The 26163-nt window shown below is 41.1% G+C and overlaps 1 protein-coding gene and 1 long non-coding RNA gene across 4 annotated transcripts in view; one reads left to right on the top strand and one right to left on the bottom strand.

Annotated features, from left to right (window-relative positions):
* Positions 1-17962, top strand: part of LOC131251587 (nicastrin) — a 45351-nt gene extending 27389 nt beyond the window's left edge. For all 3 annotated transcript variants that reach the window (XM_058252364.1, XM_058252361.1, XM_058252363.1), the window contains 5 exons: positions 26-97; positions 12463-12603; positions 13320-13404; positions 14203-14641; positions 17382-17962. In XM_058252364.1, the coding sequence (XP_058108347.1) occupies positions 26-97; positions 12463-12603; positions 13320-13404; positions 14203-14641; positions 17382-17646 (1002 nt within the window). In that variant the 3' untranslated portion in view covers positions 17647-17962. The remainder of the gene's footprint in view (positions 1-25; positions 98-12462; positions 12604-13319; positions 13405-14202; positions 14642-17381) is intronic.
* On the bottom strand, positions 8300-8630 carry LOC131251588 (uncharacterized). The gene is made up of 2 exons (XR_009173975.1): positions 8436-8630; positions 8300-8404 (listed from the first exon to the last, which is right to left on the bottom strand). It is a non-coding gene; the product is annotated as an uncharacterized LOC131251588 (long non-coding RNA).
* Positions 17963-26163: the final 8201 nt, after the last annotated feature.

Genomic DNA, 26163 nt, shown 5'->3' with positions numbered 1-26163 from the left:
TATGCTGTTGGATGTTCTTGTCTAGGTCTTGGAGATTGGTTCTGTTGGGAAAGGTTCAAGAGAAGGGGCCACTAATTTTTTTGCTCATGTAGTAGGGGTGAGTAACTGCAATTACTTATTCCATATCATTGTTTCTGCGTAATTTCCTGCTTGAGTGTGTTTATTAAACTCATATGAGTCGTCATTGTGAAGTTTATGTCTCACATTGAGTATTATCCTGCTTATGCCTCGAAGAGAATTGTTGTTTATTCTCCTACACGAATGATCCTATGTCATTGAATACTTCTCCCAAGCTCATTTCTGCGCTTTGGAGTGCCAAATTTCACGACAGTGCAACAAAGGGTCCACTTACATGAACTTCTAATATGTTTGGAAATGTGAAGAACTGTCAGACCTGGTTCTTCTCCAATCTCCTTTACGTAACAAACAATGTCAGCCTAATTGGCAGTCATCGAAGCCTGCAGACTTCAGCCCCACAGCTATTTTCATGTAGCACAATTGAAAAATCAAACTATAATTGAATTGATTGAATATGTACCCCTTGTAGGTGATCCAATCCTCCAATTGTTGCCCCGAAATTGATGATCTATCTTCTTGCAGCAGAATAGAAAATAAAATACAGGGAGGAAAGGGGATATATGTGTGGCGTCACACCACAAGGAAAACCCAAGGAGTCACACCAGAGGGATCTATAGGCATTACTGTGCTATGTTCTAGAAGAATCACTCTCCTAGGCTAGAATCAATTGCAGGAAACTAAACAATAACTTTATCCACTCAGTCATATAATCACGTAATATTTTCCATACATATGGATCTCTTGCCTCTAAAATGCTACAAATACAATCTAGAATAATCTAGAAAGGGATCTCTAGAATATTCTAACCCCACTCAAGTTGCAATAACAAAGAATACTTAAAGTAAGGGGAACTAAGGTCCAATCCAACTGAGAAATGAGACGATGCAATCTATGCCTCTATACACATGAACCGTATGACTGTTTTGGGTATATAGTTTGGCCAAACCCTCTAAAGGCGCCTGCAATTTGTAGACAGGCCTTATAAAAGTGTATGATTAGACTAGTGGGCCCTGCAATCCAACTGGTTATCAAGCGAGCTGTTGGTTCCCACAGTTGGTGAAAGGAGCTCCCCCCCCCCGGGGGGGCAATGCTTGAGGTGCTAGGCGACTTCTGGGTGCATGCCCGGAGGCTCTAGGAATATTCTTTTTAATGTATTTTATACCACACATGATATATAGCTACGTATTGATTTTTAATAATTTTAGCTCTTGAACTAATTATAACACTAAGAAATTAACACTCACTTTAAAATTATTGTATGTATTATATACTTGGATTGGTAGACACTAATTCCTGAAAATCACATCCACTCAAAGATTCCATAAAATCAAGTCATTATTCCAATAAAAACCATTCACATTCTATTTGCATCAAGGATTGGATGAGAAGAAAAATAAAAATAAAAATCTACCATTGGCATTAAAGATTCAAGATCCATGAACAGGGTGCTTCTCGGAAAATGGCTCTAGCGACACGGGATGGAAATGTAAGCATTTGGAAAATGTTATGGTCTGCAAGTAGGGATTTGGAGTGTAAAATACATGAATATGAGGAGTTCATTTAAGGGATTGCATGTGGTGGGGGACGAAACTTGTATCAAAATTTTGGAGGACTTGTAGCGTGCCAATACCCCAGTTCAAGATGTTTATATGGATGTTTTCAGTGTCTCCATAGGGGAAATTCATTTCATAGTACTTCTTCTGATGCAGGAAATTCAAGTATGATGTGCAAGAATTCTGGCTTAGATTATACCAATTCAGAAACAATTACACAAATTCCACATCCCACATGATAGTCCAAACATTCAATGAAAGGGGAATCTATGCGCGTCTAGGCTGACACAGGCTAGGGCTGGACCAATAAAAATTATAAGCCAAATGATGTTAAAGGGAAATAGAAATCATTCACATATGCATAAGAATCAGTCCCTAATTCAAGGGATTCCCTAATTTCAATTTAAGGAACCCTAGGGTGAAAAAAAGGGGCAAATAAATTAGGGCTAATGCAAACTAAGGCTAGAGTTTAGGAAATAGAATTGAAAAGAGGAAAACCTGACCTAGAGAAAGCTCCTGCATGCAAATGGTGACCCGGAGCTGACGCACGTGCCTGGGTGGGCTGGCCGCACGTGTGATGGAAGCCTGCCTCCCCAAAGTGACACCTAGGCCTTGGTCGGCCAGGGGAGACCTCCAATCCCTTAAAGTTTGACGACGATCTGACGTAAGGTTGAGGCGTAGTGCTCCGCTGAAGTTTCAACCCTCCTACAGGTCCATATTATGGAAATTGGCTGTAGGGGGATGAATAGTTGCAAAGGCTGGGAATTTCAAAGCAATAATGATGATAAAAGATGAGGTATATGGATGGGAGAGGGTAGGGACGGATGGGGATAGATGTGGCTTCACACTACGTAGTTAGCTCTTCGAAAAGGGAGAGTTTTGCACCCACTTTTGAATTCTTCTACAATTCACGAAGAGAGCAGAAAAATAAAGCAAGATTTTTTTTAATTAAGCTTGAATGAATGAAAAGAACTACAAGGGGTGCCTATTTATAGGGAAAATTCTATACCCCAAAACTCGCACCATGTGTGCAAATTATTACTTGGCGGTGAAGTAAACTAAAATAAAAACCAAACAGAAATTAAAAGCATTCACGATGTTCTAAATAATAACAATAAACAAAACCTAAAATATGACATCAATCCGATGAGTGGGCCACGATCATGAGGTCCCATGATGGGTTTTTCTTGACTATCGGGCCCACCCTTTTGAACCAAAACTTCGTCTTTTAGCTAGGAGGCCCTCCCTGGACGTCGTTATCGAACCAGATCGATGGTGGGGTCCTGCGTACGTACATGTGTAGGGGGGTGCCGTGTGTGAGCACGATGTCCTCATCAAATCTCCCCGGCTGCGAAGATTTTGCCACTGGCGAAATAAAACTCTTGAACTGCTCCAGGGTGTCAGGATCAAGTCTCTAAAGCTCCTCCTCAGTGAGCCACGTGCTGTCTGAAGCTGGGCGTGACTTCCATTTAACTAGGTACTTCTGAAATCCGCCATCCGAAGTGGAAACTATCTCATGGTTTAGGCTGTCCTCAATTTCTTCTCTGGGTGTGTGAAGGCTAGGTATGGGAGGCAGAGACTGAGATGAAAGGTCGGGAAAAGGCCATGGATCAAGGGGTAAATCTGGAGAATCAGGATGGGTGGGCGAAGGGCTAGACAAAGTATCAGTGGATCCCTGAAAAGTAACTAGATCCTCCAAATTGAATGTGGAACTAATTCCCATGGAAGGTGGAAGATCTACCTCATACGCATTGAGATCGTTTCGCTTTATAATTTTGAAGGGCCCAGCGCTACGCGCGTGTAACTTACCAATGGCCCCTGTAGGGTACCGCTCGGGCCTAATGTGGACCATCACAGAGTCCCCAATATTGAACCCTTTGAAACGTTTATGTTGGTCTGCAGAAGATTTATAATGTTCATTACTAGTAGTGATCTTTCACCTGATTTCTTGATGCAATGAATGTATGTGATGCGCGGAAGACTCTGCACTCTGATGGCCTATGAGACTGACATGGGGATAAGATCAATAGGCTTCCTAGCCTTGTAACCAGTAACGACTTCAAAAAGACTTAGACATGTGGACTTATTGACAGAACTATTGTATGCAAACTCGTCTATGGGTAGTACGGTGTCCCATCTTCTGGTATGCTTCCCTACTAAACATTGAAGTAAATTCCCTAGGCTCCTATTAACCACCTCAGTCTGGCCATCGGTCTGAGGGTGGTAGGCAGAAGAAAATTGGAGTCTAGTATTCATCATGTGCCATAGTGTCTTCCAAAGGTAACTCATAAAGCACACGTCGCGGTCAGACACTATGGTTTTTGGTAACCCATGCAGTTTGACGACCTTACTAAAGAACAACTTAACAACATGAGATGCATCGGAGGTCTTAGAACAAGGAATGAAGTGGGCCATTTTAGAGAAACGGTCCACGACAACAAATATGGAATCTTGTTTCCGAATAGTCTTGGGAAGTTCAAGCACGAAGTCCATATTGATGTCCTGGCAAGGGATGAATGGGATTGACAAAGGTGTGTATAATCCTGTATTCTGTTTCATTTGCTTTGCCAGTTGACAAGTACGACATTGCCCTATAATTTTGGCCACGTCTCGCTTGAGGCTTGGCCAATAAAACCTATCCTCCACTAGGGCAATGGTCTTGTCACGACCGAAATGACTTGTGACCCCTCCTGAATGTAATTCCTAGACAAGAAAATCGCAGAGGGAGGTGTGTGGTATGCACAAGTGGTCACTCCTAAACAAATATCCGTCCAAAATCAAATATTCACTGTTAGCTCCTGACGGACTCTCTAACAACGACGCGTACACAACTCCGAAATCTGGACATGCAGAATACTCTTCTTTGATGCGTTCAAGGCCTGTAACTTCAACGCTCATGGAGTTGAGTAATGCGACTCGACGACTCAACGCGTTGGCAGACTTATTCTCTACACCGGCCTTATGCTTAAGCACGAAAGTGTACTCTTGAAGGAATTGAACCCACTTGGCATGCCTGGGGCTTAATTTCTTCTGAGAGTTCAAGTATCTCAAGGCCTCGTGATCTGAGAACAAGACGAATTCTTGCGGTAATAGGTAATGACGCCAATAGCGTAGTGATTGCACTACCGCGTAGAATTCCTTGTCATAGGTGGAATATCTTGGTTTCGCCTCATTCAGTTTCTCACTAAAAAAGGTGATAGGGTGCCCTTCCTGACTAAGTACTCCTATGCCGACACCTGACGCGTCACATGCAACTTTAAAAGCTTTTGAAAAATCTGGAAGTCACGTGACTGGAGCTTCGGTCATCTTGACCTTTATTTCCTTGAAGGCCTTTGAAGCTGCCTTTGTCCATTGAAACTCTCCCTTTTTTATACAATCCGTGATGGGAGCCATAATGGAACTGAAGCCTTGAATGAGCTGCCTATAAAAGGTGGTTAAGCCGTGAAAGCTGCGCACCTCATGAATATTGCAGGGTTCAGGCCAATTGACGATGGCCTTGACCTTCTCGGGATCCGCCGATACGCCCTCAGCTGACACAATAAATCCTAAGAAGATCACACTACTAGACAAGAACGCGCACTTCTTTAGGTTGGCGTACAATTTCTCGGCCCTAAGGATCCCACAAACCTGCCTCAAATGGTTGAGGTGTTGCTCCTTGGTCATGCTATAAATCAAGATATCATCAAAGTATACAACCAGGAACTTTCCCATGAAGGGCCTCAACACTTGGGTTATCACACGTATGAAAGTGCTTGGGGCGTTAGTTAACCCAAAAGGCATAACTAGCTACTCATATAGCCCATCCTTCGTCTTGAAGGCCGTCTTCCACTCATCACCAGGGCGTATACGGATTTTGTAATACTCACTTTTGAGGTCAAATTTTGAGAAGATAGTAGTATTGGCCATCATATCTAGCATGTCATCAAGACGCGGTATGGGAGACCGATACTTGACTGTCATTTTGTTAATGGCCTTACTATCAACACACATCCTCCATGTGCCATCCTTCTTAGGTGTAAGAAGGACGGACATAGCACACAGACTCATGCTCTCTCGAATGAAACCCGTAGTTATGAGTTCATCAATCTGCCTCTTTAACTCAGCGTGCTCCTTTGGGTTCATTCTGTAATGCGAGAGGTTTGGTAGAGTCGCCCCAGGGATTAAATCAATAGCATGCTGTATATCCCTCATAAGGAGAAGCTCATTCGGTAGATCATCAGGAAAAACATCACGAAACTCATGTACTACCTGAATGGCCTCAGTGGGTAACTCTACGTTAGTCTCTGGTAAACTCTGCCTAGCCACGAGGGCGTATATCGTCGAGTCCGCCTCCATTTCTCGCTCAAAGTCTTTGACATTCAAAATATGGAGCGGTTTGGACTTGGACTTCGACTCCACTTCTTTTGGGCAGCTCGCACTTCTTTGTGTAGTGGACTCTTTTCCAGTCGTATTCTTGGGTGACAAAGGATTTAACTTGACTTTCTTGCCCTCAAACCAGAACGTACACATATTTGAATGACCAAATATGGTGACGTCCTTGTCATAGAGCCACGATCTACCCAAAATAATATGGGTCACATCTATAGGAACAACATCACACAAATTGTGTCTTTATATAATCCAAACTAAATAGGGACAAGACAACGGTGCGAGACTGGAATGGATGTTTCATTAACCCAAGAGACTGTAGGGTTGAGGATGGGCTTCCAGCTTCAAACCCAAACGACTCACAGTGCTAGTTGATGCCACGTTGGCACAGCTACCACTATCCACAATCATCTTATAGCTCTTTTCCCCACATTTTGCATTAGTGTAGAAGATCGTGTTGCAGCGCCAGTCATCGGTGCTCTTGGCTTGAGCCAAAGCGCAACGCATAATCGCGAGAGTCGCAGACTCTTGCGTTCCCTCTTCCTCATCACTAGGGGTTTCGACTGGCTTGTATTCCTCCTCACGATCACTCTCTGGGGGCATTACTTATACTTGCCCATCAATAAGGAGTATTTTGGTGCCCTCTCTCGTGCCGCACTGGTGAGCAAAATGACCAAACCCCTGACACCTAAAACACCTAGTGGCCCCGCTTCCACACGAACTAGACTTGACAATCTCTTTACCCTTATCATCCTTGGGCCTGGACTGAATATTAGTGGAAGGTTTGTTTTGAAATCCCGTGTTAGGTTGAGGGGTTGGCCTTAACACCAGATTCACGAAAGTCAAACCGCCTTCCCATAGATGCTTTAAGGTATTGCTCGATGTCTAACACTACTTGGTACAATTATTCAATAGTGTCTATGTCTTTGGCGAGCAATTCTCCTAATATCAGGATGAAGGTCCGTTTTAAAACAGCAAGGGTGAGTACTGGGTCCTCTTCAACCTCACAGCGGGTTGGGTACTCTTCGAACTTCTCGATATAGTCCGCAACACTCATGGAAACCTTTTGAAGAGACTGCTACTTCCTAATCAACTGTAAGCGATAAGAGAAAGGGAGATACTTTTCTTTAAGTGTTTCTTTCATTTCTCCCCAATGGATTATTGGGAGTTCCCTCGCTCTTTATTTCTTTAGCTTAACCGTCGCCCAAAACCTCTTTGCGTAGCCCACAAGTTTCATCTTGGCCAATCGGACTTGTTGAGCATCCGACATGTCATATTACTCAAAATAATGGTTTATATCCGCCAACCAGTCTAGGAAGGCTTTAGGGTCCAAGTGGCCATCAAATGTAGGGGCATCTACCCTAACTCCCTTGAGGAGTTGTGCATCTGGGTCATATTGATCATGATGTCCCTCACGGGGTGGGTGCACAGGTGCGTGCCCATGACCAGCTCCTTGGCGGCCTCCATTCCTTGGTCTAACATCCTGACCAACTGCCTGTGATTGGGCATCCTCCCCAGTGGTGGGGTTTGTCCTGAAGGAGGCATCTATTTGTTCAAGACGTCTATCTATGCGTTGTTCCAAGTGCTTACTCAAGGACTCAACCTGCTGGGCTAATTTGGGCATCGTTTCTTGCAGTTGCTCCATGTTTAGTATGGGGTGCAAACCGAAACCACGACCCGTACGTGTGGGCATACACTTGCTAACTTCACCTAAGGACTTTCTAGGACGACTATATGTAACTAAATAGGACTAAATGATCCTATGAGACTCTATATGAGAGAACTATGCAGAGGTACGGAAAATCCAGCAATATAGTTGTCGAAATAAGGGATTAAAAGAAAGTTACAGCAATGTAAATTGTTAACTTCCTGCTACCAGAAATTTCAGCAACTAATATTAGGGACTACGGTATTCTAAACAACTATATGTGATGAACTGGATGCATGAAAGACTTCAACAAACTAAAACTCTAGATATGTGATATATTCCCCTACAAGAACCCTAGGCTCTGATACCAAATTTGATGCAGGACATGAAATTCAAGTATGATGTGCAAGAATTCAGGCTTAGATCATACCAATTCAGAAACAATTACACAAATTCCACATCCCACATGATAGTCCAAACATTCAATGAAAGGGGAATCTATGCGGGTCCAGGCCGACACAGGCTAGGGCTGGACCAATAAAAATTATAAGCCAAACGATGTTAAAGGGAAATAGAAATCAACCACACATGCATAAGAATCAGTCCCTAATCCAAGGGATTCCCAAAGTTCAATTCAAGGAACCTTAGGGTGAAAAAATGGGCAAATAAATTAGGGCTAATGCAAACTAAGGCTAGGGTTTAGGAAATAGGAATGAAAAGAGGAAAACCAGAGGAAAACCTGACCCGGACAAAGCTCCTGCATGCAGATGGTGACCTGGATCTGACACACGTGCGCGGGTGGGCTGGCCGCACGTGTGATGGAAGCCCGCCTTCCTAAAGTGACACCTAGGCCTTGGTCGGCCAGGGGAGACCTCCAATCCCTCCAAGTTTGACGACGATCTGACGTAAGGTCGAGGCGTAGTACTCCGCCGAAGTTTCAACCCTCATACAGGTCCAGATTATGGAAACTGGCTGTAGGGGGAGGAATAACTGCAAAGGCTAGGAATTTCAAAGCAATAATGATGATAAAAGATTATGTATATGGATGGGAGAGGGTAGGGACGGATGATGATAGATGTGACTTCACATCACGTAGTTAGCCATTCGAAAAGGGAGGGCTTCGCACCCACTTTTGAATTCTTCCACAACTCACGAAGAGAGCAGAAAAATAAAGCAAGAAATTTTTTTTTTATTAAGCTTGAATGATGAAAAGAACTACAAGGGGTGCCTATTTATAGGGAAAATCCTATACCATAAAACTCGAACCATGTATGCAACCTATTACTTGGCGGTGAAGTAAACTAAAATAAAAACCAAATAAAGAAATCTAAAGCGTTCACGATATTCTAAATAATAACAATAAGTAAAACTTAAAATATGACATCAATTCGACGAGTGGGCCATGATCATGAGGTCCCATGATGGGCTTTTCTTGACTATCGGGCCCACCCTTTTGAACCAAAACTTCGTCTTTTAGCTAGGAGGCCCTCCTTGGACGTCGTCATCGAACCAGATCGATGGTGGGGCCCTCCTTCTGCGTATGTACGTGTGTAGGGGGGGTGGCGTGCGTGTACGCGGTGTGCGCACGATGTCCTTATCATCTTCGGCAAAGGGGAACTCAGTTGTGGTCTCCTCGATTTTGTAGGAACCTTCTAGATGAGCTAATCGACGAGTTTACTAGTTTGCAGGTTCACATCCATCTTATTACTCTTGACTCATCAAAACAAATTCTCGGTGCTGGAAATTCGAATCGGCACTTCAGCAGGAAGCCGGGAACATTTCAATGCAATCATTCTATCGTGTTCTCAAATTTATGCAACATTGCCACTAGTGATTTATTGATGTTGGCTTGATTATGGCATTATCCAGCCCCACCAAGGGTTGTCGCGTTCACTTGGTTTGTGGCAAAAGATAAAAACCTTAATCATTGACCACCTCCACAACAGGGATGTTATGATCATGAATGTGTCTAATGTGCTTCAAGGATGTAAAATCTGAAGTCATCTCTTCATACATCGTGAATTCATCCTGGTTAGATGGAGCAAGCTCCTTGGCCTATTTGAAATGGTGTGGCTATCTCTAGGGGCTGTTGATACTTTCGTCCAAGCATGGAATTAGGGGATGAGGGTTAAAAAGATGTCTATTCTTTGGCGTCTTTCCCCTGTTCATGTGCTCTGGTTAGTGTGAAAGAGCACAACAACGAGACTCTTAACAACAAATTGGAATCTCCTGAGGCAGTCTTCTTGAGAATTAAGGGCTAGGTGAATTTTTTTTTTTTTTTTTTTTTTTGGGGGGGGGGGAGAGCCTTTGGGGCTTCCCCAGTTTAGGGGAGGTAAAAGGGAAGATTTTTTTTTTTTGACGATGATAATAAAATTTTATTCAAAAAGGCCAAAGCCAAAGAATACAAAGGAAAAGAAAATACAACAGTCAAAACAAAAGTTTCCTCCTACAAATCTAACCAGCTAACTGGAAATTGGGCAGCCGGGAACACATTAGCTGCATTTGTCCACTCAATAACTTACATTTTCGCCCTATTAAAAACTTCAAGGAAGCTTTCCTTTTGATATCTGAAATGACTATTTCTTTCCATCCAAATACTCCAAAGACCTACCAGTAAGTATAATCACCACATGTGATTCCCAATCTTACTCTTACTGCCAAGCCAAGAAAAACTGGTTGATAAATCCTGGAAGAACCCATGAGACTCCGAATAGTTTGAAGAAGCTAACCCACATCTTTGATGCCAAAAGGCAGTGAATGAACAAATGATCAACTTACTCCTCCTCGCTATAACATAGGAGACACATATTAGGGATTACCATATTGCGCCTATGCAAGTTATCAATTGTAAGAACCTTTCTCCTACCCACCAATCATGCAAATGCCGTCATCTTGGAAGGAGCACCATATTTCCAAACATACGCTGTATGACATGCAACTTGCTCAGAGAAAACCCCATCTAATTTAATATAAAACGAACTAAGAGAAAATTTACCAATTTTTTCAATGATCCACACCATGGCATCAACCTCTGAAACTGATGGGATGTAATTCGAGAGAAAATCCAACAGCCTTAACGGCGGTTCCTCTCAGTCACATTTCTTCTACTTGGAGGACACAAAAATTCCTCACCATGAATGGAATAACACCTCTCAACCGAGATATTTGGATATGTAGCAATACGAGCTAGGTGAGGAAAAACCAAACCCAATTTTTGATTTCCCACCCACATGTCCTCCCAGAATCGAATCCTCTTCCCATTCCTTAGTGACAACCCCACACTTTCCGAAACCTTCTCCTTTAATTTGTTTACTGACTTCCATAATGATGAGGCCCTATACAATGAAGAATCTTTTGTCCATCTGCCACCCTCCTCTACACCATATTTTCTAAAAACACCTCCCTCCACAAGCTACCTTCCTCCACGGCTCCACCCCAAATCTCTACACCCATTTGCCTAACAATGCCATATTCATCACCTCCAATTTTTGTAGCCCCACTCCTCCTTGGGATAATGGTTTGCAAACCTCATTATTTCTTCTTCTTCTTTTTTTAAATAAAAATTCGTTGTAGTTCTTGGATGACTCCTTATCATCTTCTTTTCTTCTTCTTCTTCTTCATCTTCTTCTTTTTCCCTCATTCTACATTAAAATTCCCCGCCCCAAAAAAAAAAAAAAAAAAAACCACAATCATTAGAAGAATTCTACTAATTATTCAGGTCATTCAAATGAATCATAACATGATTATGAGCTTACTACCATTCAAATGGATAAATCATTTTTCATAAATATTGAAAATATCGTAGAAAACCATACGTAAAGCTAAGCAACAACAAGAGAATATCAAGTGCAACCTCAAGGAAGAGGGAGCCTTCATGCTCTCGACTGCGAGGTAGATCAGGAGCTAGAGGAGCTTGGGCTGTCAGATTAATGCTGAAGGAAAAATGAAAGGGGAGATTCGAGGATAAGTTGGGAGAGAGGCCCTATTTCAGAGGAACTGTTCTCTCTGTGCGAGATGCGAGAGATGCCCAGCCTTCTCTTGCTGGAGTCTCGGAGAGGAGAGTTTCTCTGAAAGGTAGAGACCCTTCCAGAAGAAGTAGGAGATCCGGCTATGGCTCTCTCAGCCGGGGAGCTCACCCTGGAGTTATAAACCGTGGGAAGGAGCCTCTGGTGGTTGGCCTTGTCCCTGAGCCCACTGTCGGAGGTGACTGGACTGTGGTCTCTAGGCAATGACCTCTAGCAAAGAAAGAAGAAATCCCAGTCGTCCCCCTTAGGGAATACCCTACTCTCTTCATCACTAACTTCTTGGAAGACTGGAACGAGTACCAGTTTACCAGAGTCTTTAGGAAGTCAGGGTGGGTGAAGGAGGTGTTCATCCTGAAGAAGAAAGGACATCCTTCCAGTCATGGCTTTGCCTTAGTGTGAATTGAGTCTGCTGAGGAGGCTGCTCAAGCCATCACCACCTACCATCAACCCGGCTTTGGTGGGAGCAAGCTTTTCATTCAAGTTATTCCGGAATCCATCAACAAACCCCCGGGAGGGAGAGAAGTGGAGGTCAGTGGCTTTAGATCCTCAACCCTTAAAGGCAGTTAGCCTCCCAAAGAACACGAGCGGGGGCGCGACAGTTTCCAGTCGATCGTTCAACTCACATGTGCCACATTTATGATTTGAGATCATATACAAATGTAAATTTGTAATATAAATTGTTCGCTTAGCCTGTCCCTAACTTCTATCATGCAGAATGGTTCATTTTCTGTAAATTTCTCGTAAAAGTAAGTTTATGAATTTTACTTAATATTTCAGTTGTTTATTGTAGGAGTCATCTGGTGCAAAAGAAATGTTGAATGCCTTACAAGGTGCCTGTGACTCTCTTGGCTCGGAGAGAATAAAGATCAAAGTGGCAAACAATTCAAATCCTGGCATACCCCCATCGTCATTGATGACATTTATAAGAAAGGTTAGGGAAAGTAAATAGTACTTTATGTTAATTTTTCAGGAAATAGCCAAATGCTCATGATGGTATTGAAATGGCTAGATTATCCTTTATCCTCAATATTACCTAAATTGAGCCTGACTTTCACAGAGTGATTCAGCATTCGGTGTAGTCATGGCCATTTCCATTTTGGATCTCAGAAAATTGTGTACTGATATTTGATACTGAGTTATTCAAAAGTAATTGCCTAGTGGTATCATGAATATGTTATGTGCTTGATGCCATTTATTTTGAAAGTTCTGGACATTGGTTTGAGACTTTGATTTTCACACAAGTAGGCTGTGTAATCATTCCAAATGTATGAGCATTTACAACCAAGGTTTTGCTTGGTTTGGTATGTGTGCCCTATCATAGGAGGTGGAAACTCAAGCTGGCTGTTCTATTCCTGTCCTGTTTCAGCCCTCCCTTTCTCTTTTGTTTGTGCCTATGCATGCACACGGATGTGCCTGCAGGTCTTGAGTGCGTGGGCTCTGGTGCACATGCGTTTGTGCATTGTGTGCATGTGCATGTTTGTCTGTGGGTGTTAAGTTGAAATGTTGTACTCATTAATGCCATTTTTGGTTTGGTACTAAAAAACTTTTGCCTTTAGTGTCTTCCAATTCTGGTATGTGCTAACCTCATGTCCTGATGTCAGTTGGTGTTTCTCATTTGAGTTTTTCCCTCTCTCTCTCTCTCTCTAGAATTTGTCAGCATCTGGGGTTGTTTTGGAAGAATTTAACTCGGCCTTCATGAACAACTTCTACCACAGCCATCTTGATGATTCATGTAAGCCAATGTTTCTTGAACAGATCTACTACTACTAAATAATTTCATTCGAGGAAACTTGCAATGTTCAGTTCAGCATTTGCTTGGTTCAATGTACTGTACATGTGGGCCAACTTCTGGTTATCCAAATCGTTCATATGGTGGGCCCCATGGTGGGTGGGAGTTGCACTCAAAAGTCTCCCCATTGAGTAATCCTAACCATCCAATTGGGCCTTGTTAAATGTCAACTAATGGTTGAATCATCAATTTTCAAGGATGGCTGGGGTCATTCAATAACGAGATGTTGGGGCCATTCCTATCTCATCATGCTACCCACAGGATCAAGATCTTAGGTTACCATAAGGTGGGCCCCACCTATCCCATTGTCAGGTTGGAGAAAGAAAAAGAGAGCTTCATTTGCCTATGTCGTGGTGTAGGATCACTACATGTCTCACCCCACTGGGGCACACATGTAGAGATGGTTGGATGATCAGAACTATTTGTGCTCCTCTAGATGAGCCACCATGAGAAACTGTTGCTGACTGGAAGATTCTGACAATTGACGTGTAGATAAATATGGACAATTGAAAAGAGAACTCCCAGTGATTCAAATTCCACTCACCAAATCAATGATAACGATCATCTTTTCAGCAGATCATTGGAATATAAGACATTCAAAATACGCCTAGAAGATGGATGGTTCTAATTATCCAACCATTTTGCAAATAGTCCTATGGGTCAACACACGCTGCTTATCGCTATTTGCAATTCATATTATTCCTCCTTTATTTATTTATATATTTCATTACTACACTGCAGCGAATGTTAATTCTACATCAATAGTTGCGGCCGCATCTCTTGTTGCTCGCACCCTCCTTGTTCTTGCGGCCGGTGACTCACAATCAAGCACACCAGTTCTTAACTCTATCAAAATTAATGTCTCTTTGGTCGAGGAATTGGTGGGATGCCTGTTGAATTGTGAACCTGGGCTTTCTTGTGGCCTAGTGAAGGATTTCATTACACCGAGTAGCATCTGCCCAAACCATTATGTTGGAGTTTTCCTTGGACCACCTTCAGCCTTGCTGTATCCTGCATATGTGGATGACACATCTCGGTTTGTTTGGAATTTTCTGGCTGATAGGACCTCCATCCCGACCGATAATTCGAGCTCTTGCACAGGAGAGTGCAGTAATCCAGGTGAAGTATGCATAAGGCCAGAAAGGGATGGGAAAGGCATTTGTGTGATCTCGACAACCAGGTACAAGTCTTATTTTGATTTTCACTGCTGCTTATCTTATGGCCATTCTTACCTCTAATGTGAAAAACTCTGAGGAGATTCTTGTGAAGGCAGACTTTGAAGAGGAGATTTGCAGTACACATGGAAGCATGCATGAGGTTGGGCCATCCATGAGATGGGGCCCACCGTGAACATGCCGTGGCCTCAAAAGTCAGGGTGGTCCCCTCATCAGTGTGCTGACACGTGTATGAGAAAAATGGACAGATGGGGAAGAAAAAGGAACAACACTCTAAATTCAACTTGCGTAGATGGGCTGATGTGGCCCACCTGATGAGTTTATCAGCCTGATTCATTGCCCAGGGCATGTTCATGGTAGGGTCCACCTGATGAATGGGTGGTATCCCGCACATGTGTGCTGCAGAACTCCTACTGTCTGCCTTCTCAAGAACCTCGGTATTCTTATTTCACGTATCATTCGCATAAATTGGATGTCTGATTCTGGTAGTACAAGTGAAGCATTTGTTGTTTGTTCTCCAAACTGGGGTCAATTGCAATGTTCTTGTATTAGAAAACTAGAACTCTTTTATTTTATTTTATTTTTTGCCATAGTTTAGAAATTGAGACCTGATTCATTCGGATATGGGATGGATACAACACATAGGCTCCACTTAGTAAAAAAACATGGATGCCTTGCCTATTTTGAAGTATCTGAGCATTGTTGGTATGATAGTCAAGGCTTTAGGACTTGGTGCCAGTGGCTCAGTCATGGTTGAATTTCTCTGACTCTCCGGGTCAAGTGGTGTTTAGGAATGGATACAACAGATTTGAGGGCATTGATTTTGATCATGATGGCCATGTTATACCCAGATATGGGACAGATACAGTGTGATTGAACTCGTCGAGTCAGGTGTTTAAAATGTTTGGGTCCATAAAAATCCTAATTGCATGCAATAAAGGGGAGTTAAGTTATATGATCCTCCACCCGAGGATATATACTGTACTGTATACGCGGGAATTTCAGTTTCTGCAAGCCCATTGTGCAGTTTCAGACAATTGGTATTAAGCACCCCACCATGGGACCATCCTAACCTTCTGATTTGTGGCCCTCAAATAGACAGTTGAGAAAAGTTGTCTGCATTCAGTTGAAAAGCGTGCACTGTATCTCCAATCTGGAAAACTCTTTTGGGATAGTCCATTCATGTCAAACCAATGGTCTAGATTGCTGAACTATGGGTCTCACTTGTAGAAACTGAAAACCCAATTATACTTTCCACATCATTAGGTTGAGGATCATTATGTCCTGTGTGTATATTTTTTGTAAACTTGGTTTCTACCGTGTACCTTCTGTTGACTTCTCATAACAAAACCATGGTAGGGGACTCAAGCTGATATGGCTAAATGTTGTAGGGGACTCGAGCCGATATGGCTAAATGTTGATGGACACTCTTTCTTCAGCCCTATGTCTCGTCTCTAGGCCTCCACTAGCATTTTTTCTCTCTTGATTTCTTCTTCAGCCCTATTTCTTGGTTTGCTTAGGACTCCTAGCAAGTGTTATTTATATACTGAGGTAAGTCCAACTAATTGACCACGAGGTACGGTCCACCCAGCTGATAACTTCCGTCATTTTAAGTGAATGTGACATGCAACTGTTCCAATAGGTTGGACCCACCATTCGGATCATCTGGTGCAAAAATCAATCCTGTCCAGTCATCAGGTGGGCTACACCATGGAAAAAATGTGTAGACATTCGTAACTAGAAAAATACAATTGTGGTCCTCTCTCTGAGTGGATATGGCAGATCTTCGCATAAGGTTGTCCTAATGATGGGGGCAACCAATTGGACCAGTTGGATGTCGTGCACACATCAAAGGATGGAACCATAGCTTACCGTCCAACTGGTTGGACTAGAGACCTCTTATTAATGACCACAGACAAAACCAAAACTAACCCTTTTGACCTTCAAAAAAAAAAAAAAAACCTAGCCCTTTTGTCTGTCTGGGCTTCTTCAAGGCCTTACCTCATCATGCAGACTCGGTCTCAGGTCATGCTCATGAAGAGTAGGCATTGTTGTAACTAGCTGTACTGTTTGGAGACAAGAAATAACCCCTATGTGCAGATGCTATAGAAAATTGGTGGAATCCAATAGTAGTTGAAAAGGAAAACATCACATCTGAAGAAATTTATGGAAATAGAATTCTGTGAAAAAGAATCCCAAATAACCTGTTTGTTTTGCATACACGATTTCCATGCAAAAATGGAAAGGTCATTGGTCGGAAAGTGAGAGGTGTCTTTCAAAAAATGTGGAAATCACAAAGTGTTTAGGTTTTCTTGAGCAAATGAAATGACCCTCTGAAAAAAACCATGGAAAGGAAAACCGATTCCCTCAGCTGCTTATGCTTTCACAAATGATTGAAAACATCACATCTGAGGAAATCAATTTCCTTTCCATGGTTGAATTTAATTTTTCACCAATCTAACACAGCCTTTAAGATTAAACAATTGTGTTGAATTGACCATGGTTATATGTTTGATGACGCAAGTACATAGTAATATCAATGTCCACTTATTGCAATTGCTTTTGATACCCTCCAATTGTAGGGTTTATTTCGAACTTCAAGATCCTGAAAAAGTCACCTGTTGTATAGTCAACAACTAGTACGACACTGGCGACTCGGATGAGCCTTAATGGTTGTGAAGTCGTAAAAACCTATCACAGCAGTCATGCCCAAAGGTTCTAATGTCATTGTTTGGATCGTTGCAGGTATGTTCCGGCGTATTCGACACGGTTGAAGTTTGAAGCTGAGTCTTGGCATGTATTACCTGCCAATGCTTCTGATCCAATGGGGATGGTTGATCCCATTTGGACAGAAAGCTTTTGGGATACCATCAGCCTGCGGGTTTACACCGTGCAGAGCTCAGCTTACGATCGTTTCATCCTTCTTGGGGGAGTCGCTGTCACCATTGCTGCTTACATTGCAATAATAGCCGCTAGAGCATTTTTTACGAAGGCCCTCAAGCACGACTGAATATCCGTCTATTTTTTCGGGTAAGTCACTGGAACGATTCTCTTGATGGGCAATATATTGAAAGGATGTTGTTGACCAACTTGCCCCTCAAATGCGAAATTGATTGGCCTTTGTTGAACTGGATTGAGCTGATGTAGTTGGGACGGTTTCGTCATTTGAGTGGTATATTTGGGCATTCATGGCTGAGTAATTTTTGTACAATGCTTTGCAATGCAATGTTACATAAAGAAAGTACTGAGGTGATTCATGGAAATTTGTACCAGCTTAGCAAAAAAATCTACTAATATCAATGTGAGGACTGTTTTCTGTCTTTTTAGTTGGACGGTGATTAAGAAAAGTGTGATTAGTCCTGATTGGTGCATCACGACCCAAATCTGCAATCTGATGGGCCCCACCTTGGGTTATGGATTAGCTCATAAATGTAGTTTTTGTTTGAAGGGAGTTAAGTTAGCTTGTCCTAGGATCAAGGGTGGGGAAATATACAATCTAGAATGAGGCGATTCGTATGCACAACAGGTACTTGGTTTTTCAGTTTATATAAGTGGGTCCTGTACTAGCCGTTGATCTGCTTATCTGTAATGATGGACCATGCTGAAATTTATCCGGTCCTGATTTTTGGATATCTTACATCCAAGAGGAGAGTTCAGAAAAGATTCAGGGACGGAGCACATTCAACTGAAACATGCACAAACTTTGGGTGGATCCGTTGGAAGATTCTTTAGGCCAAGAACATCCCAGATCGGTTTAATCATATATTGTGGGTCCCGCAATAACTTGCCCGGTGAAAAATCAGACCAGTACACGTCATATGTTGAATATTTGGAGAAAAATGGACGACTAAAAAGAAGACGAACCGCTCTAGTCCGGCTAGGACTAGTCATCCCACACTGGAAGTGTTGAGATGGAATGCTGACGGTCAGTTCTATATGGGTCCACTCCACATGTTCATGTATGGATTGGATTTCACAAGTAGAAGATGGTGGCCCCAAAGAGCTTGGGTGTTTTTACCGGTGCTGCGCAAAAACATAGTTTGTAAACCAAAGAAGGGCAAGAAATGGATGGATGGGCTCTTTTATCGGACTATATCTTGAGGCATGGTCCACCCATTCGGGGCCCATTACGTCAACGGTCTGGATCTCTATCCAATGGGCTCCACATTAGATGGGTCACAAATCAAGATTTTCCACCTCTCTCTCTCTCTCTCTCTCTCCATGAATTGAAGTCTCATCGAGAGTGCCTTCAAGCGCGCCTTCAGAATTACATGTGGAATTTATCTCTCTCTCTCTCTCTCTCTCTCTCTCTCTCTCTCTCTCCCCATGAATTGAAGTCTCATCGAAAGTGCCTTCTAGGCCGCATTCAGAATTACGTGTATTTTAGTGGAACTCATCTTCATTAAAGTTGATCCGTTGGAGATTGATGTCTTTTAGTGCCCGGTTGGAGGGTGAGGATCATCGGAAGTAGGGGTGTCAATGGGCCGGGCTCAAGCTTAAAAATCAAAATGTTTTGGCCGGCCCGTTGACAGCCCTAATAAGAAGAGTTTAAGTTATGGTGTATGGGTCGTTGACTATTGGATCTACTGAATGAAGGGTCCCGATTTCCACCACTTGCGTGGCCCACATTAGGTATGAATCAGTCTAAATTTTGAGATTAAGATTAAAATGTGATGACACATCTAATAGACGGGTCAGATGGCCCTTAAAAATTACATTGGACGCCAAATACTTCAAACGAAGCATGGTGAGGCCTGTGGGCCCACCACTGATTGATTAATATCTTGGCCTGTGGGCCCTTTAAAATTACATTGAGACTTGGATCTGCTCCATAATTTTTTGTCTGGTGCCTTAAAATGAGATAGAATAATGGATGGACGGCATGGATTTACTACAAAAACGTCTAGGTAGGCCCTACACGGTCAGGGCCTCATCTTGTTGGGTGAGGTTGGACTACACGGTCAATGCACCGATCACCATCAGTTTAGACCATAAAAATCTTATGAGCCCAACATCAATTTCCTACAAGTAGACAACATGCTTTAACAAAAGGTTAAAAATGGCCTATATTCCTCACTAAATTTCACTAGATAAATGATCCTGACCGTCCAATGACTGGCAATGGGCTTGGATACAATATATGTTACATAAAATTGTATGGACCGTTCAACGTTACTAACGGTAGCAATGGGCCAGGTAGCCCACCAGACCCGACGACTCCGACTAAGATTTTAGCATGACCTGGCCCAGTCCATAAAATTATATGGACCGTTCATTTCATTCCTCTTGTAATTTACTTCTTTATGCGTGTATGGCCCACATGATCAATGGATGGATTGGCAATATTCAAGTGGAAAATAGGGATGTTATAAAGTGGGACCCAATGAATATTTTTAACCTGGGCTCTGCCTAGCTTGGGCATTGGGCCTACTTTCAAGCCCAGTTTCCACCCACGTGAATTGCACGTGATGTGTTTGCCCATACTGAATGAAACAAAGGGAAGTGTTACATAAATGTATAGATGGATGGATAAGACATATTATCCATTGGAGCTCAAACAAAGTTTAGTTAGTACAAAAAAATAACAAGGTGTTGAATTCATGGGAAGAGATCCAAATTCCATAGTGTAACACACATGTGGCACATGTATATGATGATCTGAACCATGCATTTTGTTGAGCCCACCATTGATTGATTAATATCTTGACCATCTAATCAGTGGAACTCATCCTCATTAAATTTTATACATTGGAGAGTTTATTTTTTTTGTATGGCCGGTTGACAATTATATCTATTGAATAAAAGGCCATAATCTGTGTCCATTAGGTGTGGGAGAATGACATTCAGGCATGAATCTATCACATACTCTCCAATGCATAATGCATGAGACTAGCTTTTTCCAAATCAAAACCGCACGAACCCAATTATATAAATAAATAATAGATTATATTTTAGATTGACATAGACATGTGGGCCGCATAAGGTGATTGTGGAGGACTGACATAGGGATGAACGTGATGAGGTGGATCACCGTCTTCCTCAAGGATAAGTACTCCAAATCATGTAGCTTCTCTAGACTCCAGGGACTTCTTGAATTCATGAGGAAAAAACAAAAAAAGATAGAAATAAATTCTATAAAATTCGTAGTTTAATTAATAAATGAAATAAATGAGTTCACAACCCTTTAAATAAGGATACTAAGCAATGAGAGAAATTTTAGAATCAAACTACAACTAAAACTCCTAGAATTCGCAACTTACTATAAATAGTAAACTTACTATTTATAGATGGTCGTGAAGTCTACTAGTGAGCAAGGTTTTCGGCCAAAAATAGTAATTGCCCTATTTGGTTTTACCATGCTATTCTCTTAATTATTCTAAGCACTTTTCACGTTGGGCGCAACTCCTAAACTCCAATGGATGAAGAGTTATAATCAAATTAAAACTTATTATTTATAGTAAAAATGGAATTAAAATAGGGAAACGAAAGTAGATTGGATGGTATTTCATAAATCTGGCTTGTGCAACTTGGCATAGCAAGGTTTGGTGGCTAAAGTAGCTTGTTCTATCCCAAAATCATATATTTTACGCTTGATAATTCATTCTGGATTACGAGGTCCAGAATCTGATGGTCCGGATCACTTTCGTCGTTGACCGGTCCTTTTTAATCCATCTTAGCCATGAAACTGTCCGCAACCCGCTCTACATCAAAGACCATGTAGAATTTTTTTACCGAATCAAGTCTTCAGGTAGAATTTACATTTGACGTGTTTCGTGAGAAAATAATGATTTATTTGATATTTAGGTTATACATGGTGCTTGGTATGCAAGAGCTTAGAAATTGCGCATGTGAGCATATGACAAGTAATAAATCAAATTAAACCTAGTAAATTGTGAAAGTCATTGTCCTTAAGTAATAATCCAAAAAATTAGATTAGTTGAACAATCCTAGCCACCCATTTGTGGACACGTTGAAATAGGACTATCGTATATATTTTTTTTCAATTTTAATTGTCTGAAAAACAACCACCAATCTAATAATCAAATAACAAAGAAGCTTAACATTTGGTTCATTCTACATATAAATTTTAGCTTCGAATGGCGCGTGATGGATTAAAAACAACAGTAAAAGGGTTGTTTTCTTTAGTGTATTTAATTTAAAATAGCATAAAACTATACAATATATATATATTGAAGAAAAGTTAAAGTTTTTTTTTTTTGTCTACTATAAAATTTAATATTAGAATATTTTAATATTTTAAGTTTATAGTGCATGCGTGTTTTTTAAATCTTAAATCATAAGCGAATATCCAATATCTTAATAAGTACAGTAGCATCCTAGAGGACTTTTAATACAAATATCTCACTGATCAGATGATCCTACGCATCCTTAATTTCACCTTATTTTCTCTAGCCATCCTTTTTCCAAGCCATGGATTGTATGGTTGTGATTGTCTAACAAAAGCAACTCTTTAGAATCATAAGTAATCCATGATGGGCCCATATGAAAGACCTTATATTAAATGGTTAATATTTTTCAGATTGGTGTGATTTTGCATGGTAGCCCATGAAATGTGCACTGATATGATGAACGGTCTGGATCAATAAGGGTCCCAATGCAACAAGGAGCTTTTATAACTTAGTGTGGTGTGAGAGCACTGGAGCATTTCTCCTGATTCATAATTCATAATCCAAAAGTGTTATAAATAAATGAATGGAATCCCACTCACAGCACAAGTGGATTTCTATGATGAAAGCTTTTGAAAACTGGCTTTCGTTTTTGGCTGTTATAAGCCGTTAAGATGGTAACAGCTGTTATAACAGCCATTTTTTTTAAAAAATTTTTAATTATTATTTTAGTTCCTGTTTGGCTGACACACTTGAAAAAAGATTTTGCAAATCATATTTATGGATGATGCTTTTCATATTATATATCTTCCCTAGGATATTATTTAGACACTGGGCCTTCTTCCTCATCTGGAGGTGGGACCCATACATGTGGGCCTAACAAGGCACACATGTGAGGGCCCCCCACACTTTAAAAAAAAAAAAAAAAAAAAACCAAAGAAAAATGAGAGAAAATTGGCTTTTTATCTTTATAAAAAAAAAACAAAAGTCTTCTTACAACATTCTAAGAAATAGAGAGCGAGAAAAAGATGAGTAATAATAAGAGTACCGGTTTTGCAGAAGAAAAGCTTTCCATTATTGAATTTGTAAGGTTCCGTCCACAACACCTGTTTTTTCAATAATCTTTTTCAAAATATGTGCAGGTGAAAAAAATCATTTTTTTAGTGTATAATTTCTAATTGGTGAAAAAAAGAAGTCAATTTTTTAATTGTTACTTAAAATCTATTTTTGAGTAATGTATTTGTATACTTAAGAAATGTTGTTCTCTTGATGATTATATTTTTATTATCTCCAACAAGGTGGATTTGTGTTAGAAAAAATTCTCTTCAACACTATATGTTTGATGATTTACTTTCTTGTGTTAGAAATGATTATCATCTATTAAAATCTTTTATATTATTCGGCAAGGGGAGTGGATTGGGCCTTACCAGCCTCACCTACCGTTGTGCAGCCTTGACCGTAGAGCCCACCTTAATATATGTATTGTATATCGACACCATTAGTCCAACTCATTTTAGGGCACAAACCCAAAAATAAAGCATATTCAAATTTTAAGTGGACCACATCATAAGAAAAGTAATAAACATCCACCATTAAAATGACCTGGCAAAACAGATGAACTGCCTGAATATACAATACATACATCAAAGTGGGCCCCACGGTAAGGGCGCATGGTGAGTCCGCCCAAGGCGAAGGGAAAAGGCAAATATCAGCCTATTGGGCTCAAAGAAGGTTTGAACGGTGGATGTTCAATTAGTCCTTTTTCTTGTGATTTGCCCAATTGAGTTTTGGATCGGCCATATTTTTAGATTGACGTCTTAATGTATACTGGCCAAACTAATGGATGGATGGAATGTCACACGGACATCACAAGGGCATGGCCGTACAGTGGTTTACACGTGCAATGCGTGTAAGTACGGAAGCGGATTAGGTGAGACCCACGGATCTACCTAGGTGGATGGGACTCCTGACTGTGGGGCTCACAGTGATGCATGTGCCGTAAATCCACACCATCCAACCATTTTGAAAGCTCATTTTTGGGTATTATCCCAAAAATAAAGCTTGCTCAAATCTTAGGTGGACCACACAACAGGAAACAGTTGTGATTGATTCCTCACCATTAAAAACCTGGTGGATTCCACCTAAATGTGTATTTTCCTTCCAATCCATTAATAAGGTCACAAACACCTAGATGAAGGGAGCTCCCAAATATCATATTCATTCAGAGCTTTTGTGACCCACAAGAAGTTTTTAATGGTCAATCACCAATGTTTCCTGTACTATGGTCCATCGAGAATTTGGATTTGCTTCATTTTTTGGATCACACTGTAAAATGAGCTTTCAATACAGATAGGTGGTATGGATTTGGTCAAATACATCACAGTAGGCCCCACAGTCAGGTGTCCCACCCACCTCGGGTCCCACTTAATCGGCTCCGAAACCCGTGGCCCCCACGAGTATCCGGGATTCCAAAATAAGAAATGTCCTTAAAAAACAGTCCTTCCACTATTTTTATGTCTTGAAGCCGATTTTAGAAGTTTGGAAAAATACATTTCCTAAAAAAAGACAACCAAACATACCATTTTTGAAAAAATTGTTGGGGAAATCAACATAAATGAGCTGAATTGAATGTTAGGCGTCCACCAAACATGCCCTTATTTATTTTATAAGCTATTGTAGGCTTTGGTTGGTGCATGCACCTGTACACTTGAGCCAGTATGACACATGGATGCAAGATCCAATCCATCCACCAGGTTGGGTTAACCTTGTATATGTTTCCCAAAAATAAATCTAATCCATTCAGCATGTGGGCCTAATTTTGGAAATAGATGGGTGGTTTAGAAACTTCAGTGAAGTTTTTTTGAGCCATTTATTTGTTATTTTGCAAATTGAGACCTATTAGTTTGGAACATGAGTCGAGCTTGTGCTGGCCTGATCAATTATCCAATGGAGTTTTGATTTTTCTGTGTATTTTATTGAGTATAATGCTCTGAATATATATAAGAGAAATGACTTCAATTGGGAAGATTACAATCAATCACGTCTAATTAAATCTAAGTAAAAAAGGAAAATTATAGGTGAAATAAAATCTTTCATAATACTTTCATTCAAGTTGGTGCATGGAGATCCGTAATACCCAACTAGTGAGTAAAAAATGAAATTAATACTGACCAAGGGATTTCGTAAAGATATCTGTAAGTTGTTGATTAGAAAATATATATGAAGTGCACAAAACATTTGATGAGAATTGTAACATCTCAGAAAAATCCGTACAAAAACCCGATTACCACCTCAGGCAGAAATCACTAAGGAACAAATCCTTTAGAAATTAGTTGAGGATTAGCTTAAGTGCTAAACATATTATCTGTGGAATTAGCACTAATTACTTTAAATACGATCTGCAAGACCCAAAACGAGTAGAATTGCTAACGTTATATTACCTAAAAACTTAGGATCTATCTCAAAACCCAGTTGCTCTCGGGAGCATCATGAAACTTCGTATCGGGCCTAGACTGCACGTCGAAAGTCCGATGACCACGAAACTATACCGTTATGACCGCTTCACTAGACTTAACAACCATCTCGGAAATCAAGTCCTAACAGTATCTAGAAACGCACAACTTGAGCCCGGAGCGCAGTGTGTGAGAAACGCGAATATCTTTAGAAAATGAACCCAAACTTAAGTGAATTGAGTCGTTCACTTGCAGGCCAAATATAAGAATTCTGACCGTCAGAATCTGACCCAATTTCACCCTTGGGTCAGGGAAAGTTTCCAACACATGTCAGTGTACTTGTGGCCCTGATCGAGTGGCGACGACTGTTGAATTGAAACTGTTTTGCCATGATCGATCTATAAATCCGATTGGACTGAAAATTTAGCCGGACCTAGATCCAATGTCAGGGAACTTTTTCCTGACCGTACGCAAAAAAAGGGGCCACCAGAAGTGCTCAGTTGGACTGAAACAGCCACATCTTGGCTATAACCCAAGAATACCTTGGCCCTGGGGCCATTTCCATCAGTCTTGGGCTTATGAAAAGGCCTTAAACCCTCTCTCTCTCTCATTCCATACGAATTTGAAACCCTAGGTGAGAGAAGAGAAAAGAAAGAGAAAGAAAGAGAGAGAAAGTGTGAGGAAAATCTAGGGTTTGCTGCAGAGATTCTTCCCTGCCACTCTATGTACCGTATCACCGCTACCATATCGCTATACCAGCGATTCTGGTTCCGTTTTTAGGTAAGAAATCCTAACCCTAACCTATTTTAGGGTTTCAAATAGAGTAAAGGATGAAATAACTAATCTATTTCATACTATAGGTTGCAGTTGTGCCGTAGACGACAAGTTAGAGAACGAACTGAGTTCATTACGTGTCTACCGGCGTAAGGTGTGGACTATAAATGTTTA

The sequence above is a fragment of the Magnolia sinica genome, chromosome 7 (assembly GCF_029962835.1).
Source record: "Magnolia sinica isolate HGM2019 chromosome 7, MsV1, whole genome shotgun sequence".
NCBI classification, from domain to species: Eukaryota; Viridiplantae; Streptophyta; class Magnoliopsida; order Magnoliales; family Magnoliaceae; genus Magnolia; species Magnolia sinica.
Note: the sequence above shows the minus strand (reverse complement) of the source record. Positions and strands in the feature narration are given on the sequence as shown.